The sequence below is a fragment of the Leptidea sinapis genome, chromosome 1, assembly GCF_905404315.1.
Source record: "Leptidea sinapis chromosome 1, ilLepSina1.1, whole genome shotgun sequence".
NCBI lineage: Eukaryota > Metazoa > Arthropoda > Insecta > Lepidoptera > Pieridae > Leptidea > Leptidea sinapis.
The window spans coordinates 4,071,688-4,094,482 of NC_066265.1; the positions used below are offsets into that span (position 1 = coordinate 4,071,688).

The window sequence follows — 22,795 nt, forward strand, 5'->3', positions numbered from 1 at the left end:
ACAGCAAGTGCATCAGAGGTGCGGTAAGTAGGGCGACGAACTACGATCGATGGCCCCCGCCCTCACAACTTTATCCATTTACACGCCACCAAACTTTCGCGATCATAATAAAAGTACTTTCAACTACGCAGCACTTTTACGTGACCGCTACCGTGGCTAATGCAAACACCTCTCGCTGTACAAATTTACCTGGGAATGCCAACTTTTCGAAACTAGGAATCGTGCCAAAACATGCCGGTCGTATAATCTGAATACATATTTTATTTATTAAACGTAAACATGACAACGCGTCAGCAATATTCGTGACAACTTCCGAACGTTTACTTTGAATAAAATATTATTATTAAGGACATTAAAGTCCTTAAAATAACGTGTCGCAAAATATTGCTCAAAGAAAAAAGGCACTTCAACAAAGCAATTATTTACAAAGCCTGCGTTAACAGGAGTATGGACATCCCATTCGAGACATGCTCTCGCAGACATTAAAAGTTGAGTGGCCGCCGAAAGCTCCCAATTAGCCTCGGACTTTGATACCGTTGGGGCAGAAATTACAAAAAGAAATACGTTGCGCTGCCGTAGAATTATTAATGTCTGGAGTGGTTTCGCACAAGCACCTATTTCATTAAACGTTGAATACGATCGCTGATGTGGTTGTTTTGTGCTGATTGAATGCTCAAGGGTAGACAAACAAAGGGGCTTTATCTTAATAGATAATGTCGTTTTGGGAGTACAATGGAGCAAAGTTGTTTCGACGCCACTCGGCGACGTCACCCGCAAACTTTGTACCTGTCGTGTCTTAGTTAGAACTTGGAAGTGCGAGTGTTCACAACGCCTAACTATTGTTGTTTAACTTTCCTTGTCATCTAACTTTGTTAATGATAACATTTCTTTTTGGGCGAACAGTTTGTGAAGGTGAAATTATATCAATGCCCTACAGAATAGCTCTGCAGTCCCAATGTTTGTGAAAAAAGAATTAAATGAATTATCAAGAAAATATATTAACCGTCCTATTGTACCGTTTTCGGTTTATGTTAAATATACAAAACAAATGGATTAACACTACATTACTTTTGACAAAATTTACTTTCTAGAATTTGATAAAACGAACAGCTGCATAGAAAAAGGTATACATATAAAGACAAAATAATGGGAAAATGTGAAATATTAAAAATATTTACAACAATAATCATTGAAATTTATCGAATTCCAAAAAAAAAAAATTACTAATAGACTCAATCAAATGAAACCTTGGGTTAATAAACATGATGATTTTAAGGACGTTGTAATAATTAAGCTCTGTGTAGCAGGAAATCGTAATTGAATAAATTGTGATAAGTGGCGTGCCATTGATATATGTTCAGGGCTATCGTATTGAACCATTTTATTTGCTGTTATTTTACTTTTATTTGTTGTTATTTTAATTTTAATCTTAATCAAAATAATGTCTACTACGTAGGTAAACCAAAATATTATGTTTATTACTTTTCAAAATACTCTCCTTTACATTTTAAAACAGGAGGACCACAGATCTGAAGGCATGTTTTCTACGTGCTGATTGAACGCTAACACTGCCTCTTCGGAATTGGTAAAAGTGAAACCTCTCATCAAATCATTGATTTTGATGAAAATACAGAAATCAAAGGGTGCTAGGTCGGGGCTATGTGCAGGATGGGTGACGAGTAGTACTTTTTCGGAAGCTAAAAATGACTTAGTTTGTTGGCCGTGTGTGAAGAAGTGTTGTCATGATGTAGGAGAACGCGGCGTTTTGGTCGTCTTTCGCGAACTTTTTTTAACACCCAGTGGGTAAAGAAATGGCAGAATACCACTCGGCATTAACACTCTTTTGATCTTCAAGCGGAATTGTGCAGATGGGACCCATAGCTGAGAAAAAAAATGCGATCATTTTTTTACCAACGTTTCCCGCCTGCATCACATTTGTTGGCCTGTTCTCATTTTCAAACACCCATTCACAAGATTGCTTGCTGAGAGAGAAAACTTTTAAAATAATAAAAAATCATCGTCCTAAAATCTGTTCGACTTAATTCCATTTTCGTTGCGCACATAGAACTTTGATGTGTGAGAAAAAAACAATTGACAAATGATTTCCCATCTAATTGTTTTTTTTATTACTAAGAAGGTTGCAACGTTTCAAAAAATATAAAATTCGAAATTCAAATAGTTGGATGCACTGATGTTGCGATGAAGTGCAAAACTTTTAGTGTGCCCCATGTATATCATTCTGAATGATGGAGTGGACAAAATACTACGCCAAAATGATTAGACCGATTGTAATAGGACACGGTTTATTGTAAGATCAAATAAATTTTGGAATTTATTTCCGCGAATACACAAAATAATTAATAATTCAAACGTATCACGCTCCTTAGCACCTTCAAAATTCCTTCGTGGTCGCGGCGCAACTATGGAGGCGGCAAGAAACTGTCCACGTGTCGTCCAATTAGTTTTGGTCTTTGATTCTCTAATTCACGGCACACACTACTGACGTCGTCCACACTTTTGGGTCTTTTTGTTGCATTTGTACTGCAGAGTGAGACCACGGGATTCCAGGTATGCGCTGGTCTAAAACCATCCTCCCAATTAAAATTCTATGGATGTTATTAATTTTGATAGCTTCTCTAACAAGCCGTGGCATGTATTGGCGTTCAGCAGACATCACCCGTGGGCTATGCAGCTCGATCCAGTGGTTAAAACATAAATTTTTACATTATTTTATATCTATAAAAAAATTACTATCTAGTAATCATAAACGATTAAAATTTAAAAAATTATGTGTAGGTATGGAATTATTGTAGGTAGGTACAAAAACACTTAGATTTATTTAGGATAATATTTAATGTAATTAGTAATTATTGTGTTGGCGATGGTAATAAATAAATAAATTTGTATATAATAACGGCACACACGAATAACATTGACGAATAAATGGAAAAACAATGGAAATACGTAATATTTCACAGCAATCGTATATAAAATAACCAACGCAAACCAGACCATATTCGAGTAGAGCTTGAACAAAAAACGTCAAAAGTACTTATGACGTAGCGGCCCAAAGAATTTCCCTCTAGAGCACTGGATATAAATGTATTAAAAAAGCAACCGTAAATCATAACGACACTCACCAGCCAGTTCACCTTTGTAGATGTGGGACGTGTCCACGTCATGGAGTTCGCCCGCCGAGCCCTCGACCTGCGGAACGGTTTGGAAATTACTCAAACATTCATTTATGATGAATGGTTGGCTCTCTGGCAGTTCAGTTTTGAATGTTTTTTTTTTAAATAAGGATGTGTTGATCTATTGTATGTACCCAATAACTCTAGTTTTAAATTAAACTATTCAAATGTGTGAGCCTTCTTGAGTGTAAATTCCGCTAAGATTCGTCTCGTATCAATTCGACACATGTTTTGCCTCGACACGAGGTATACTCAGGAGATTTACCAATGGGAGGCTCCTTTGCATAAGGTGCCGGCTAGATTATGAGTACCACATCGGCGCCTATTTCTGCCGTGCAGCAGAATTAAGACGAGCGCAATTGTAGTGCCGCTCAGAATTATTTGATTTTTCAAGAATTCTAAACGGCATCAATTACCCTAACCTGAACGTCCTGCTCGTCTCGTCCCTTACTGTCATAAAAAAAAGATGCTGATTCGCCAGATTCTGGCACGAGATATAGTCTCTTTTTTGTTTATTACGTTTTTACGTATTAATTTTAATTTACTTTCTTGACTTACACGTGTAAGGCGTTACGTTTGAGTATTCGGCCTTTGAATATTTTTGTTGCATTACTGTAGAGTTTAGATTATATTGTAGTTGAAATGATTTCTAAAACGATGAAGCTGTGAATGTTAATTTAAAAGAGTGACAAAGAGTTTCTTGCCACTTATTCTCATTAAAAAGCTCAACCTTTTGCGAAGTGGCGGTAAATGAATAAAGAGAAGAAAACTTGAGATTCATTTCCTTGACCTACAGGAATAAAGTGATTTTGATTTAATTTGATTTAAACTTGAACGAGATGTGAGACAAATGATACTTTACAATAGTAACACATTTTTTCCTATACACAAGACTTTGGTTCCCTTTTGTACTGAAAAATTTATTAGAATTGCTCTATAACGTGTGGACATGTGAGTTTTTCACGTTTGGAAACAGATCTATTCAACTTATTAATTTAAATGAAAGTAAATAGTTATTTCGATTTAATTTTTATTTTAGACTAAATTCGATTATGCGTCTTTTTAACCGACTTCAAAAAAGGGGGAGGTTATCAATTCGGCTGTATTTTGTCTGTTCTTTTATGTTTGTTACCTCAGAACTTTCGACTGGGTGAACCGATTTTGATGATTTTTTTTTATGTCATGGCTGATGCTTTCCGTGTGGTCCGACAATATAGTGTATTATATTGAGTTGACAATTATTGTTATTTTTTGGAGTCGATCCATACTGTGGATAAAAAATCCCATTAAATATAAATTAAATATGTAACCAAAATTTATGAACTACTCGAACGTGATCTCACGGGTTCTGTCCGAGCGATCTTCCATCTGAGCCAACTGTTCGAGTGACTCATGGTTCGTAAATCTTGGTATGCCTTGTTCATCTCTCAGGTTGTGGCTCCATCTACAGGATCTACTTTATTACAGTTGATAACCTGCTCAACCCCAATAATTTCTCATTAATAATTTTCATGAGATGTTGCTCTTTCAATCCTATCGTCATCATCATCAGCCGGAAGACGTCCACTGCTGGGCAAAGGCCTCCCACAAAGATTTCTAAGACGATCGGTCCTGAGCTGCCCTCATCCAACGTATTCCAGCGATCTGATCGTCGGTCCATCTTGTGGGGGGCCTACCAACACTGCGTCTTCCGGTACGTGGTCGCCATTCGCGGACTATACTGCCCCAACGGCCATCTGTCCGTCGAACTATGTGCCTGCCCACTGCCACTTCAGTTCCGCAATCATTTAGGCTATGTCGGTGTCTTTGACTTTTTCTAATCTATTTATCACTTTAAACATAACAAATTGTTCCCATTACATATTCTATGTGCGGAAAATTGGAGCCCTTAGATCTTTTACCTTGAAATCTTCAGTGAACGCCGAGAGGTCTCGCCGCAGTCGCAGGTGGAAGTGCCTGGTGTGTGCGCGGAAGCTGATGCGAAGGTCGGGCGGCTCAATGGAGCGGCGCGCGCGCAGATGCTGCACGTGGATCCGATCTGCATCGTAGTCCAGCTCCTCGTAGTGTTCCACGTACTCGCTGAGGCGACGAGATGCTGCAACAAGACATGTTTCGGTTAGACGAATACCAATATAGTGGTTAGTGATCCTGTCTACTAATAAGCATCCATATGGATGCTTATTTATTTATGAATGTTTAAGTAAGTATAGTGTATTAAATATATTGTTGCCTTGTCCAATAGTACAGGCTATGACTAGTTTGGATAAATTGTGTAAAAGTGTGCCAAAATTATATTATTATAACCGTGTAACCTAAACTGAAACGTGAACATTGCGAGCGGTTGAAAAGAAGAAGATAGATGCACAGGATATGTGGTGCTGAAGATGGATGCTAAGTGTATCAACTACTACTGAACTAAAAATCGAACAGCAATTATCTTTCATAATGCAATGCTTTCTTTGGACACGTATTGAGGCGAGGCAGCCAGTCCATAGAACGGCTTGTCGTCCAGGTTAAAGTCGACGGCATTAGACCTCGCGGAAGGTCACCTATGCGATGGACCGATCAGATCGAATCTGCCGTGGGCGTTCCCGTGCATGAGAGTACTCGAATGACCTCTAACAGAGGGAGCTCTGTTAAGAGCGTATCGACCGAGAATAAGAATTAATATTCTAAACCACTGCTGGTCGGAATGAATATTTTTGTGTTGGACAGAGTAGAAGCGACAAGAAATGAAGTGGCTTTAGCAAAATGAAAAAAGTACTTTGCAATCCCAATCTTTAGATTTCCTTGCGCGGTCATATACTACGCTGTTACATCTGGTTCATATTTCTATACGGATGGGTGGCATATACTATAAAAAATGCCCTCAGGAAACGACTAGAAGCTTTCAAAATGTGGGCATATAAGCTGGAGTCACCAGCTTACGAATGTGGAAATCTGCGGCGCGTTAATGAAAAACGTGAACTCATGCAAATCATCAAGATGAGGTTAGTCGCATATTTGGGGCACGTGCTTAGGAACGAGAGTAACTCCTACAACTCATCATGATGGGAAAAGTTGCCGGAAGAAAAGGCGTAGGTATAAGAAGAAAGTCTGGGCTGCGGAACATCCGCGAGTGGACGGATATAGTGAGTGCGGCAGAACTATTCCGTCTCGCAAAGAAAAAAGTTAAACTTACAATGCTGACTTTAAACCTTCTTTAGTCGGAGAGGCACACGAGGAAGAAGGAGATGACTGAGTGGTGATGGTGAACTGACCAGGGAACGTAGATACCGGGCAGAGGTTCCTAGTAGTGATAAATACTTAATGCGTAGAAATCGAAAATAGTATCTCACTGGAGTAGGACGAGGTGAGGACATGCACTCACCTAGAATACGGTCAGGGTACGTCGCTCTGCGTTTATAGAATATAAATAAATCATTGATTTTAAGCCCAACTGTAACCACATTAATTTCACTCACCTACTACTCAACTCTCAACTACGTTTTTAAATAAAAAATTAAGAAAATATGTTGAACGAATTCCGCACTAAGGCCTATAATAACATATAAAAATACTAAAGTAGCAAAAAGAATATGTCTGTCTGTATCCTAGCGCATTGATAATAATTTAGCCTATATGTTGTCCGACCTTTTTTTTAATATCCATACAAAATAATAATTACATATATTATGCAGTTTTCTTTAACTTAAAGACTAAACGTCAAACAGACAATTACATAGAGTACTTCTTTGGAATCCATATTGTTTGTAGGAAACACATCATTATTACGATTTTATTATGTGTTTAGAAAAAGTATACCAAAACATACGTTTTACATGAGTCACAGATATGATGCTCCGTACAAATAGCGAAGAGGTTTCTAACTGACCACACGCGCAATGTAAAAGTTGTTAAAGCGGTTTGCGGTAACGGAATACATACAATATCAAATATATCTCGCTCGGTACGGATAGCCTATGCGCTATATCACGAGATAATAATTTACTCAACCATCGCTAACTTAGCAATATCAATAAATTTGAGCTATATAACCAGCTTCTGATCGTTAACGGCTATGTAAACGGTCGTGTTATAGATGTATTGAAGACCATTACCGGTGCCATAACCGTAGCATAATCTTTCAATGTTTAACAAAACCACCGCTTCAAATATTAGGTACCCTGCAATGTTTTCAAAATGTACAGGCCAAAATATCAGCGGAATGTTTTGTGGACTCCAATTTGTCACAAATAGGCTAGACCTGTTCGTGGCTAACATGTATGCGATATTTATTTAATGAATAATGTTTTTTGTTTCATATACGAGGGGGCAAACGGGCAAGAGGCTCACGGGATGGGGAGTGGTGAGACAACCGCCTACCATGGACATCCGCAACAACAGGTGTCAAGAGATGCGTTGCCGGCCTTTAAGGTGGTAGTATGCTCTTTTCTTGAAGGTCCCAAGTTGTATTGGTTCGGGAAAGCAGCAGCCGATAATTGATTGCACAAAGTGTTTACTGACTTTACTGTTTAATTCAATAACGAATAGTTCAAAATCATTCGAATAATTAAGTGATTAATTCTTATTTCATAGCTACTAAAGGTTTTGAAGTAAAATCTAATCTCTATTATATCACGTTACATCATGCTGACTGCTCTAACTAATGTTGAGTGAACGAGACAAAACACTTTAGTTACGCTAGGTTTATAGCTGGAATTTAATTAGAAATTTCAAAATCGATAAAACATACAGATAATTTACAAAAGCTACGAAGAAGTCAACGTGATAAAATATTCTATGACGTCTGACAACACTAATTAATATACACCTGTGTATTTGTATGTACATACTATACCTTTATTTGTATTTAGACAGTATTTTTATTTTATTTTGGGTATGTTCCGATATGCACTGCGACCACTGTGCAGTGTAACGTCAATTTAGTATACTGTGAAGCCGTTCCTTTATAGCCAGTTATACTGGTTACTATTTAAAACGGAACGCAATCCCGTATACTGTCAGCCGCATTTTTTGACGCAGCATTCAAATGAGGATATTAAAGTTTTCTAGTTCATTAAAAAAAACTTTTGTTGGAGTACTGTCAAATTAAAAATATTTTAATCAATATTTTAGGCACTCGAGTGGTTTTGACTGATCACGTGGTCAAAGTACTGGGAGTACCTTACCTCGAAAACGCCAGTGCTCACTACTGTGAGTAGAATATGGCGGTGATTTATGACGTCATATATTTTCCTAGGATACTGCGGCAGTATACTGGCAGTCCATAACGGAACGAATTTTTCTACAGTACTGTGCAGTACTCGCAGTGCATATCGGAACATACCCTTTATCTGATTTTGATTATTTCATTTGACTATGTAGGTATTTATGTCTGGTACCGAGAAGTCACTAACAGCAGTATGAACTGTGTCATACTAGTTTAGCTGTCTTTGCTCCCTGTACGAGTATTGTATGTAAATAATTAATAATATAATTTCAAGTTTTGAAATTCTATTATTAATTATTGAAATGTTTGGGGAATGAAGTTATTATTATTTCTTAGATCATTTGGACGTAATTCCAGAAAAACGTTCCAAATCACAATCATGTTGAAATTGAGTTAAGAACACAAAACTGGTCACGTGATTCATATGACACACACATATATATATATATATATACAGGGTGTCCCAAAATTATGGGACATGACGGGAAAGTACCTTAAATATCGAAGATAGGCTATTTTACTGAAAGAAGACTTTTAAAAATTAGTAATTCTGCATTCAAAGATTTTTCTAAAATTACATGCCTCGTCTGGGAATCGAATCCACTATAATAAAATATAAAAAAAACACCCCTACTTTTATGATGCCAATCGAAAGAATGGCCAAAAACTAATAACTCTTCTTAAGTAACATAGTATTTTAAAAGAAAGTAGTCAATTAAGTAGGTATACATATATATATATATCATGACTTAGTAGCCCCACGTGTATAAAATACACTAATATTTGTTAAATTTTAAATACAAATTCCTAAAAATGTGATGTTTGTGGCTTGGAACGTTCTTCAGAAACTACGTCCATTTATACATCTATATAAACTATGACAGCTTTGAAAACATCGCAAAAAACTGAGATTAGAACTAACCTGTATTTTGAGCAATTCACGCACACTAACTCAAAGTGTCATACAAATTGCGAGTGTAAGACGTAGCTTGTCACGCACACTAAACGAATATTCCTGGCGTGTTTTCATCGGTTGTCTAACAGCAAGAGACTCTATCTAGAGTCTAGACGTACAAATTATCGTAGCTTTATTACATGGTGTAACACCATTGTCATGCATAAGTGTCATCTGGAGCTAATTATATAATGATTTTCTTTCTTTCACACAGCGTGGTCTTACTAAACTTCAGTCGCTTCATTACCAACGAATACTTAGGTTACCTACTGAAATTACATTTGTTGCAATACACCCGTCATCAGTTAAGCGTACACTCAACCTACATGCAAAGCCAGAGTTTCTAGAGCTAGCGGTTTGAGGTGTGCGTTGACCTGTCAATCAAGTGACCTACATCGATCCAAAGTATGAATATACCAAATTCAAATATTTTTATTCAAAATAGGATGTGACATCACTTATCGAAAGTCAAAAATCTACCACCCATTCCAAAATGAATGCCTCAGACCTGAGAAGAATGGGCGCAACAAACTCAGCGGGTTTTTTTTTTCATCGAATAAATATGTTTACAAAATAATATTGTACAATTAATCTTATTATTTTATAGTCACTCCATTCCCAATCTGTGGTATCATTAAGAAAGTCATTTATGTTATAAGGACCTTTACCACACTTACGTTTTTTAACAATTCTTTTGAATAAAGTAATACTTTTGTTTTGAACATTTTCTGGGATCTTGTTGTAAAAGCATATACATCGCCCCACAAAAGACTTACTAACTCAACTTAGCTGAGTAGCAGGCATCAGCAGTTTATTTCTGTTCCTGGTGTTAACATTATGGTTATGACAGTTTCTGGCAGCGTATAGACGACCTGACAAACCGATAATGCACAAAATTATTATTATTAGATACCTGTGAATGCGGGCGTTAGATGTGTTTTCGATAAACAGTCGTCATCGATCGTAAAATCGACCGATGAATGATATATAACGTTAGCGTCGTCCTATTCATAGACTTAGAATCACTGACCTCTACTATATACTACTGGACTGGCAGCTGTCAAAGTGCTTCTGTGCCTGTTTGATATTCGCGATTTTGGCGCTGTTGGCCATGTAGCGAGAGTCTGCGGTACTAAAACTAGTGATGACAACCTCAGGAACTAGTTACAAAAAAATTGTGTACTTTATAACGTTGATTCTTGAACTACATAAATAAGACGGAAAACGAACGAAATTAGTTCTCTGGACGTTTGCGAGTGGCGATTCAAATAGGCACAAAAAGTTTGCTGTCAAGTGATATTTATACAGGTCAGTGCTTAGAATATAGACTAGATTAGCGTATAGACCAATTTTGTGTTAATTCCAAGCGTTGGTGCCCGTTTATGACATGTCAATCAAAATTCGGTTATAGAAACAATAGATTCGCTTTCCTTTTTTATCTCGCTGTATCTCCATTGGAGATGTTCTTCTCTATTATACCCTATGATTGTCCATACACTAGTATATTGTAAGTCTGACGTAAGGTTTGTGAATTACCTGATTAAAATGCTTCGAAAGTGGTAGTTAAGATATTATTTTGAATGACTCTAGAAATCCAAAAGTACAACTCGCTGCTATCTAATATATCTCCTAGCATCTAGATGTGTGGCGTTCCTAAGTTATAGCTTATTTGGTATTACTGTGTATATATAGTTGTGATTAGAGTGGTAATATCTATTGATGTAAATCAAGAAGTTTTATATACAAATAAAAATAGAAAACAAAATTTTATGAACGATGCGGGACTCGAACCCACGACCTGTCTCGTTCCGTGCGAGTGCTTTTCCAACTGAGCTAACCGTTTGAGTGACGTATCGTCATAAAATCTCGTATGCTTTTTTTCAACTCTGAGGTTGTGGCTTCATCTACAGAATCCACTTTACAGTTGATAACCTGCTCAACCCCAGTATTTACACATTAGGAAATTGACTTGAGATGTCGAAACCGAAATCTAAACAATTTGTTATGTTTTCAAAGTGATAACCCTCACCTTACCAGGATTACACAAATAAAATTCGAAAAAAAAATTTTATGAACGATGTTTGATGTTGTGATGATCTTCAAAGTTTCATTATAATTTAACTAACATTAATCTGACTAAGACTAATCTAACTAACATTATTTGAGTCTGTACTTACTTTGAAATAAAGTTTTATTGTTATTACTAGCTGACCCAGCAAACGTTGCATTGCCGATATTAAAATCGCGATACAAATGTAACTGTAGATCGTAGATGGGTGAAAATTTGAAGTTGTATGTATTTTTAATGCTGACTCATAATCAAACAAATTTAAAAAAAAATGTAAAAAAAAATTGGCGTGGACCACCCTTAACATTTAGGGGGATGAAAAATAGATGTTGTCCGATTCTCAGACCTACCCAATATGCACTCAAAATTTCATGAGAATCGGTCAAGCCGTCTCGAAGGAGTTGAACTGCAAACACCGCGACATGAGAATTTTATCTATTAGATATTTTTATAATCGGAAGAATCTCGTATTGTAAAGCTACAAATGCGATCAGAAATCACGAGTGTAGTCTGTCGGTAGCGCGGCCCAAAACGTTTGATCCGTATCCGTAATGTATTATTTTCATCACGTTGTCAGCCAGATCGAACACGTTGGCTCAGAGATCACGTGCTCCATGTTGGGACATCGTGTGTCGCTGCCACATTACCTCGCTTATGTCCGATACGGCTGGTACATGTATCTATGTTTCTTTTTTATGAAAATAAGGGACGAGACGAGAAGGACCCGCCCATTACAATGCAGTGCCGTTCAGTATTCTTGGAAAACCCAAAAATTCTGAGTGGCCCTACAATTGCGCTCGTCACCTTGAGACATAAGATGTTCAGTCTCATTTGCACAGTAATTTCACTAGCTACGGTACCCTTCGTCCCGAAACAGAGTAATGATTACACATAACTGCTTCACGGCAGAAATAGGCGACGTTGTGGTACCCATCATCTAGCCGGCATCCTTAGCAAAGGAGCCTCCCACTAGTAAATATAACATATTATATAAACGTTGTATACAAAGAACAAAAGACGAAAGATGGACGAAAGTAGTAATGAACTGGTACCACTATAAATAGGAAACGAAATCGAGGCAGCCCTAATAAGAGATGGAGAGATGACATGGTAGAATCAGCAGGAAAGAAGTGGACAAGAGTTGCAAGAGATAAGCACGAGTAGAAAATATATTGAAAGCTTTTACTACTGAAGGCGGTTATACATAGAACATAATGACTAACAATAGTAACAAAATAATTTAATTAAAAAAAATGAAACATTAACACATACTACTACTAATAAATAAAAATTATAAGTAAATACGCAAATGTAAAGATGTAAAGGAATTTATGGCTTTTTAGGCTCAAAATAAATAAATAAACGGTAGGTACAAATGAATTTTCCCTAAGGTTGAAAACACACCAGTGTTGGGAAAGTTCTTTCAGCAATTTTCGATAACTACCCTCCATTTTAATATCATACAACTTATTAATAGAGCTATCTTTCTTATAAAATTTAATTTATTAACAGTTTGTTATTTTTAAGAGATATTAATTTGTACCACAGAGCCCGAGAGTTGAACAAGACATACCAAGATTAACGGTCGATGTGTCACTCGGACGGTTGGCTCAGTTGGTAAGAGCGCTCGGATGGAACCCGAGAGGCGCGGGTTCGAGTTCTGCATCGTCCATTAATTTTAGTGCAAATTAAATTATTTATGTTTAGTTTGTTCTTAAAACGCTGTGGCAGTGATCTTTATTTAGCTATAACAATTACAGTATTTTACCCCCCGTTTCTTTGCCCTGATGTAAAATTCTCATAGAACTCGTAATTATCTAAATAGACGGCTACAAAAGAACACATATGACTGAACTTTTAGTACCCCCTTTTTATTAGCTTCACCTGTATGTATGTTTGTTTGTAACCAACTCATTTCGGCGCAATTTTGACCGACTTTAAACGGCCAGATTTCGTTAAAACTTTATCGAGGACCGATGGAAATACATTAATTTGATAAAATTATTCCATTTTTCAATTTGTAAAATAAGGTTTTTGTTAATTTATATAATTTTATCTATCGTCGATAAGAAAGGAATTGGTGTTAATTTTAAATTCAATTTTTTACCTTTTTTTAAACTACTATTTATATACGTTAAACTCTACAATTATTTCCGCTCTTAACTGGTGCGTTTTGCCCATAAATAATTAAAGTTTTCAATCGGCTAACAAATTGTTCGGTTGGGGAGTGCTCAAGGAAGCAAAATATAAGTTGTGTGTTTCTAATATGTTAGATCAATAAATGATTTTGCGATGCGCATGCTTACAAATTCCACTTCATCATTACGGTATTTACCAGTCAGCCAGCCTGTATTAAATAAAACTTTTGCAGTCATTAAAATCCGGTACCTTTTCGCCGCGAGGTATCATTGCAGAGAATTTATTGAATTAGGCGTTACTTTGCGGAAATCCATAATTATACAAATTATTTAAGTTTTCTTTAGTGTTAATTCCGCCAATATTTGTTTTTAAAACAATTCGACACGTGTTTCGTCTCTACACGAGGCATCCTCAGGACGTGTTGTCTCGCCAAAATCTGGCACGAGACCTAACAGTTAAATAGACAGATGCAAATGACCCTCTATTATACTTGAGAGTAGGATAAAGTTTTTCATTTCAATTCAGTTTATTTTATTCATATTGATATTGTTTGTTCTCGTCTGTAATTTTAACTGTAATTTTATTAGGTAATGTACAAGTAGAATTCGTTGATTTAAATTCTTTTTTTTTATTGAAAAGGAAACAACACACGCATATATACCGGTCATACTCTTTTATAACACCAGCGGCACCACAAGAGCGCTGGCGACTTTATAGAGCGTCCACATTGACGTGCATTAAAAAAATAGACTCCCAATCGCCTATTAAGAGGTCGTCAAAGAATGTCCGAGCGGCGTTATACATACATACATTAACTTATACAGATAACAATAAAACATTCATTTAAATTAACAACTTATTTCGTTGCAGCAATGTTCAAAGTCTATTGTATATGCTCATTTGAAGCTCGGACGCGTACAGGACAGTTTTTCACTGAACACTTTGTCATTGCGTGGCGTTGTATTCAAAGCGCGGTCGAAACTCAACTGAACGAAAACTCTACTTAATATACGCGTAAGCAGTGTTTTGCTTCAGACAATTCTTGAGCGTGATTGTGAGTCTAGTTGTTTATTGTAGTGTATTTAAGTGGTGGTAAATGTATAAAAAAGAAAACATGACATTCATAAGTGTCATTAACTCTACGTATGTATCTACATGAATAAAATGATTTTGATAAGATCTGATTTACAATAGAATCAGATTCAATTCCATATAAAAGCAGAAACTGAATTTGCATTAAAATCACGATCGGCATATTAATCAATTCTGAACACAAACGACAGTTCGATTAGACAGTTGCTATTGAAATATACTGATGAATGCCTCGGAATATGATAGACCATGATTAGCAGTCAGACGTGCAAGTCACACACATGTCATGCACATGTCTTTAGCCCCGGGTGACTGTACCAAGCCCCTGGATGCTTATTCAGTTTTGTGCGCTGCATACTAATACATGCTTATGTTATATTGAATATTACGTCGTTTTTAACCGATTTCAAAAAGGAGGACGTTCTCAGTTCGATCGGTATTTTTTATATGTATGTTATATATATACTCTGAGATTTATGATCCGATTTACGTAATTCTTCTTAAGTTCGGTGCGGAATAGATGCCATTTGGTCACATAAAAATTTAACATAGTTTGGCCCAGTAGTTTTCAATTTATGAAAATTTTTGTCGACGTGGATGATATAATTGTATTTTTGTGTACAGCTTTTTTAGGACTTTTCATTCAGGTTGATTATATATTATTATTATTAACTAACACTAAAAAACCGACCTGAATCCTATAGGTAGCACATAGCCGGCCTTTAAGGACGGTTTTTTTTTTGCCAGTTATGCTATTAAAGTTTATTGAAGTAGACGTTATTTTCCGGAAATCCATAATTATCCAAATGTTATGAGTTTTTCTTGAGTGCTGATTCCGATACGATTTGCCTTCACCAATTCGACACGTGTTTCGCCTCCGAATTCTGAATCGAATCTCGTCGTATCAGAATTCGCGAGTCAACATGACTCGAGGTTGCCTCGTGTAGAGGCGGTTTACTCGGTGTTTTAGTTGGTAATTTGTGAGTAATTTATTTATAACGTTGACAATTAAGTTTTTCCAGATGCTTTTGATATAAATTTCATCTCGATCCCTCTGTTCCTTAAAAAAAAAGGACTTGACACACAGACGGACAAAGACGTGATTCTATATAATATATAGAATTTTACCTTAGGGGTACGGAAAAACATAATATCTCTATTATATTTATTAAATACACTAAGGAGGTTGAACCAACACTTCTCTCTTCATGGCCAAATACCTCTTTTACTCTCTACAGTAGTCAGAGAGAGCGTTACTGAACGAGCTGAGGATACCGAAGTAGCTCAGATTATTCATGTACCTGAAGTGGCGTTCGCATATTTTATTAGCATTCTGTTGACGGGGAAACAATTCCCTGCTGAGCTGAATAAATCCTTTACGTTACGTGACGCCCGGGCCCGCGCATCGCTTTAGATTGCATTCGACTGCGGCTGTCTCGTAGATTATCCCTCTGCGAGTTTGTACTGCTATAGCACTAATATTTTATTATTGAAGCTCACACACGCTCCACTGAGCAATCTGATATTTATGCTAGATAGAGCGCCTGGAACACTGTTGTCTTGCTATTGAGAACAGATTGGAAAAATGTACCATCGATAGAATTGATTCATGGCCCACTTTACTGATAATTCTTTTAAAATCATGAGAACAGGTTTATATTTGCACGAACAAGATTGGTGGACTGTCAGTGTCTAATACTGACCGCTCAAGTACTAACCAGTAATATGTATGATAGACAAATGTTATTTATTTTCTCGTAGAACTGTTAAAAAATGTTTTTCATAAGTTAAATTCTTATATACGCTTTTAAGTAACTGTAAAAGACAGTGTATCTGGAAGTAACTAGTATTAAAATACAGGCCCGGCCTAGTTTAATGCTAGTGACAACTAAAATAATATAAAATATTTTAAATAACTATGAGAAACACTACTTATGTAAAACTATAATAACTTTCGTATTACGCTTATTTCTTGTGATAACATTTATATAACGTCTTCACAGCTACCTACTGTTACTTACTTACTTGAATTGAATAAAGTTTATTTATTAAACAAAAAATATATTGTGTGTATGAATTGTATGATCACGCGAATAATTTCGACCCAGCAACACGGCCACATTACTTCTGGACCTCGCTGGAACGTGAAGCCCCCCCCTGAAAGTGAAAGGGGAACGCCCTTCCACCCCCTCGCGCTCGTCCTATTGCATCAGTGCAGTTTGCAGGATATTTTTATTATTTATTATATTTTGAAGCTTTCATTGTTATGTTTAGACTTTTGTTCTTAATGGTTTTGTTATTTTTGTTGTTCTGTGTCCCTATAATATTAATGCCAGAAAAATAAATACTTTTTTTACCTAACCCAGATTTTTTTATTGATTTTTTCATTATTACAATAATAATAATCAGCATCACAACACAACACCTTTACATCATCAATCTATAATACTGAAATAATAAATCGTTGTTTGTCGTATCAATTACGATCAGCTCAACGTCCTGCTCATGTTCCACTCCTGCTCCAGAAAAACAGTATACGCCTTATACCTAATATTCGCAATGCAAGCAATTTAGTCAACCAACAGTGGTTAGCGGGCGCTAATACTGAATGCTCATTGGTCAACATATCGAAAACAATCGCTACTAAACTGCTTGATAAACGCTCTAGTATTCTAACACATGGACGTAATGTCTGTCTACCGCTACTAATATAATCGAATTGAATCGATAATAAATCAAACGCATGCCTACTACTCGGATAAGTCGAGTTAGTAAGCGAGCGATGAGTATATATATATACTAGCTGACCCAGCAAACGTTGTATTGCCGATATTAAAATAGCGATACAAAAGTAACTGTTTATCGTAGATGGGTGAAAATTTGAAGTTGTTACTTTAAAAAAAAATGTCAAAAAAATTAAAAAAAAAATTCGTGTAGACCACCCTTTAAGGGGATGAAAAATAGATGTTGTCTCATTCTCAGACCTACCCAATAGGCACTCAAAATTTCATGAGAATCGGTCAAGCTGTTTCGGAGGAGTTCAATGTTTAACACCATGACACGAGAAATTTATATATTAGATACACACATCGCGCACACACACACACACATATATATATATATATATATATATATATATATATATATATATATATATATATATATATATATATATATATATATATATATATATATATATATATATATATGCTTTTACAACAAGATCCCAGAAAATGTTCAAAACAAATGTGGTACGAATTTCAAAAGAATTGTTAGAAAACGTTTACGACCACCCTTAACATTTAGGGGGATGAAAAATAGATGTTGTCCGATTCTCAGACCTACCCAATATGCACTCGAAATTTCATGAGAATGGGTCAAACCGTTTCGGAGGAGTTCAATGTTTAACACCATGACACGAGAATTTTATATATTAGAATATGGTGTAGGATTACCTTTGTGTTAATAAACCTGAAAGCTGCCATGTAGAGTAACATGCTTGAATTTTGATTAGAATCTCACTTTCATCTAATTTACACGGTGTAATTTTTGTATGCATGAGCCTTGTTGATTGCTTTTACCTCTTTGCAATTTCGTTACGAGCCACTTTCACTGGTGATGTTTTTTTTATTCAGTAATTATTATTTATGTCACGGGCCCATCTAGTACTATCTAATACTGACCATAAAATCATAATTATTTATAAAGAGAACCTATCTTTGTTACGGATCATGGTACCTATACATTAAAATTACCAGAGAATGTACGAGTGGAAGGCTCCTTTGCACAGGATGCCGGCTAGATTATGGGTACCTCATCGGCGCCTATCTCTGCCGTGAAGCAGTAATGTGTAAGCATTACTGTGTTTCGTTCTGATGGGCGCCGTAGCTAGTGAAATAACTGGGCAAATGAAACTTTATATATTATGTCACAAGGTGACGAGCGCAATTGTAGTGTTGCTCAGAATTTTTGGGTTTTTCAAGATATATATATGTATACATAAAAAAATACCAAGCGAATTGAGAACCTCCTCCTTTTTGAAGTCGGTTAAAAACTTCCAAAACAAAGCAGTGATAGCACGAAAATATCACATCATTTTCCTAGCGGTTATGAAACTGCAAACCGTACTGACGCAACAGGACGAGCGCGAGGGGGTGGAAGAGAAACGGGAGGGGGGAGGGCTTTACGTTTCAGCGAGGCCCAGAGATAATGTGTCCGTGTAGTACCTATATTATTAGAGTGTGAAACTCCTAAACAGGATGTATCTCAATCAACAACCCCTGACGTAAATAACCATCTCAAGTAAACACAGCATTCGAAGGCCTTGTGCCTATGTCCAAATGACCTACTGCATGACGCCGAGAGCGAGAATCCCTGCCATATGAGCAAACAAACCCATTACAAACAGAGTCGAAAATAACCAGAGCCACGATCGCTTTGATAACTTAAATTATTCTTATATTTTTCTTACTTGATCGATTTGGATGATTTTTTTAGGGACTACGTCAACGATTAGTATTTATAGTTACATCCTAATTTTGTTTCATATTATTTAGTTGAACTTCTGACATTTATATTTCGCATTCAACGCAGCGAAGTCAGGCGGGCCACTAAACTATTCGGCTAATTTAATGCAAAAACTTTAACTTATATATTTTGTAGTACATTAACCATTTAAACAGGTGACCAGAAAGTCGTTTCTGTGGTAAGTTTTTTAATTATTTATACATCACTAGTTGACCCGACAGACGTTGTTCTGTATATAATAAATAACATCAAGAATTATTTCGTAAAATATGCTCCCTGTTGTTGTAATGAAATTGTTTCACAGCAGAACTGTATGGACACATCAAAGGAAAAATAAATTTGTTGTTTTTGATTTAATTTAGCAGCATTTTCCTATTTATTCACATTTTAAACCTTCCCTGGACTTCCACAAATAATTCAAGACCAATATTAGCCAAATCGGTCCAGCCGTTCTCGAGTTTTAGCGAGACTAACGAACAGCAATTCATTTTTATATACATATATAGATTTTATACACATTGCGTAACTTATATTTAAGTATAATGTTGTTCTGGGACAGTGGCCATAAACTAGACTATCCGGTAATCGGGTGGAATGGGGATTTAATTCAATGGCCTATTTAATTCTTCTTCTAATTATTTATTTTGATTGATTATTTTGTTTTATAAATTTATATGCTTTTGAAATATATAGGTAGGTAATATAATATATAGGTATATATATATATAGGTAGGTAGGTAAATTAATTATAAGACAATATCATTTTTTAAATAAGTCTGCATGAAAAAGTCAAACCAAGTCCAAACGTATTTATTTTTTTTGAGCAACAAATGCTTAATGTTCCCCTATGGCATTTCCTCAGATGAGAAGACCGTATCTCCGTATCTGGTACGCCATTAAAGATATCTTATTATGAAGAAATTCACCTCAATCCTCTAAGTACATACACAACACAGAAATTAAGGTGCTTATCTAACCACCTAAAAATATTGTAACCTACTGTCGACTTTTTCAATAAATTTATTCCACATGAATCCACCTTGAATATGTGTTTTGGATCGGTGCATCTACCGTCATGCAGCAAGTAATTAACATTTCTTTAGTATTTAAATAGATTGGTTTTGCTCTGGTTACTCAAGTACCGATGGACCGATGGTTGTATTATGTGCAGTCAGCGTCGACCCGCAGGCGGATGTCGATCGATCGATGACTCGATGATGTTGCTATTGTTTGAACAAAAACCCATCGACGGCACTCCCCGTCGCTCCATCTACTGCGAAATGTGGGCCGCTACATGCGACCATTCAACTGAACAAGGGCTAGAGTTAACTACTAAAATCGCTGGCACTATATTGAATAGTCGCTGAAAATGGAACATGCTGTATAGTATTTGGGTTGCCAACCCTACTATATAATATAGTATCATAATATTTAAGGTGTCTACCTACTATTATTTTACTAATATACGTAGGCGAAACTACTATATTTTATCAGAATATAATAATAATAATATTTGTGATAAACAAAAAGCAAAGATGAGCGCAATGTAGGCAGATTCGGTTCAATAAGACCAGAGTCAATGGTGCTTTCTAACTTAAAATAAGATTGTAATGATAGTAACGTAGGGTTTTTTAAAATAAAAACTTATGAATTAATAGCTCAAAGCAGTAAAAAATATAATTCCCTGTCTACTATATTTTTGGGTACTGAATCCAAAAGTACTATATTAGGTCTAAAAATGTTGGAAGCCTTCGTGTATATGAATAATAATCGAATGTAACGCACCTATTATTCAAATGTAATTTCTATATTAAAAATAGGAAATGAAATCACTTATTGCAAGTCAAAAACAACCCATTCGAAAATGTATGCCTCAGACCTGAGAAGAATGGGTGCAAGAAAAATAGCGGGCTTATTTTTTTTTTCATAAAAATATCATTTCAATGTAATATCGTACCTACAATACAATTTTTTATTTAATAGCCTGAGGGCGGTCACTCCAGTCCTCATCAGTGGTATCATTAAGAAAGTTTACCACACAAACGTTTTCTAACAATTCTTTTGAAATTCGTACCACATTTGTTTTGAACATTTTCTGGGATCTTGTTGTAAAAGCATATATATCTTTTACAACAAGATCCCAGAAAATGTTCAAAACAAATGTGGTACGAATTTCAAAAGAATTGTTAGAAAACGTTTGTGTGGTAAACTTTCTTAATGATAGATATATATATATATATATATGCTTTTACAACAAGATCCCAGAAAATGTTCAAAACAAATGTGGTACGAATTTCAAAAGAATTGTTAGAAAACGTTTGTGTGGTAAACTTTCTTAATGATACCACTGATGAGGACTGGAGTGACCGCCCTCAGGCTATTAAATAAAAAATTGTATTGTAGGTACGATATTACATTGAAATGATATTTTTATGAAAAAAAAAATAAGCCCGCTATTTTTCTTGCACCCATTCTTCTCAGGTCTGAGGCATACATTTTCGAATGGGTTGTTTTTGACTTGCAATAAGTGATTTCATTTCCTATTTTTAATATAGAAATTACATTTGAATAATAGGTGCGTTACATTCGATTATTATTCATATACACGAAGGCTTCCAACATTTTTAGACCTAATATAGTACTTTTGGATTCAGTACCCAAAAATATAGTAGACAGGGAATTATATTTTTTACTGCTTTGAGCTATTAATTCATAAGTTTTTATTTTAAAAAACCCTACGTTACTATCATTACAATCTTATTTTAAGTTAGAAAGCACCATTGACTCTGGTCTTATTGAACCGAATCTGCCTACATTGCGCTCATCTTTGCTTTTTGTTTATCACAAATATTATTATTATTATATTCTGATAAAATATAGTAGTTTCGCCTACGTATATTAGTAAAATAATAGTAGGTAGACACCTTAAATATTATGATACTATATTATATAGTAGGGTTGGCAACCCAAATACTATACAGCATGTTCCATTTTCAGCGACTATTCAATATAGTGCCAGCGATTTTAGTAGTTAACTCTAGCCCTTGTTCAGTTGAATGGTCGCATGTAGCGGCCCACATTTCGCAGTAGATGGAGCGACGGGGAGTGCCGTCGATGGGTTTTTGTTCAAACAATAGCAACATCATCGAGTCATCGATCGATCGACATCCGCCTGCGGGTCGACGCTGACTGCACATAATACAACCATCGGTCCATCGGTACTTGAGTAACCAGAGCAAAACCAATCTATTTAAATACTAAAGAAATGTTAATTACTTGCTGCATGACGGTAGATGCACCGATCCAAAACACATATTCAAGGTGGATTCATGTGGAATAAATTTATTGAAAAAGTCGACAGTAGGTTACAATATTTTTAGGTGGTTAGATAAGCACCTTAATTTCTGTGTTGTGTATGTACTTAGAGGATTGAGGTGAATTTCTTCATAATAAGATATCTTTAATGGCGTACCAGATACGGAGATACGGTCTTCTCATCTGAGGAAATGCCATAGGGGAACATTAAGCATTTGTTGCTCAAAAAAAATAAATACGTTTGGACTTGGTTTGACTTTTTCATGCAGACTTATTTAAAAAATGATATTGTCTTA

General features: G+C 35.8%; 1 protein-coding gene across 1 annotated transcript in view; it reads right to left on the reverse strand.

Annotated features, from left to right (window-relative positions):
- The window catches only part of LOC126968604 (disintegrin and metalloproteinase domain-containing protein 10), a 153,297-nt gene that overhangs the window by 81,110 nt on the left and 49,392 nt on the right, over positions 1-22,795 (reverse strand). Inside the window, exons 2-3 of the mRNA XM_050813635.1 lie at positions 5,093-5,286; positions 3,141-3,207 (exon numbers count right to left, since the gene is read on the reverse strand). Coding sequence (XP_050669592.1) covers positions 3,141-3,207; positions 5,093-5,286 — 261 coding nt within the window. The remainder of the gene's footprint in view (positions 1-3,140; positions 3,208-5,092; positions 5,287-22,795) is intronic.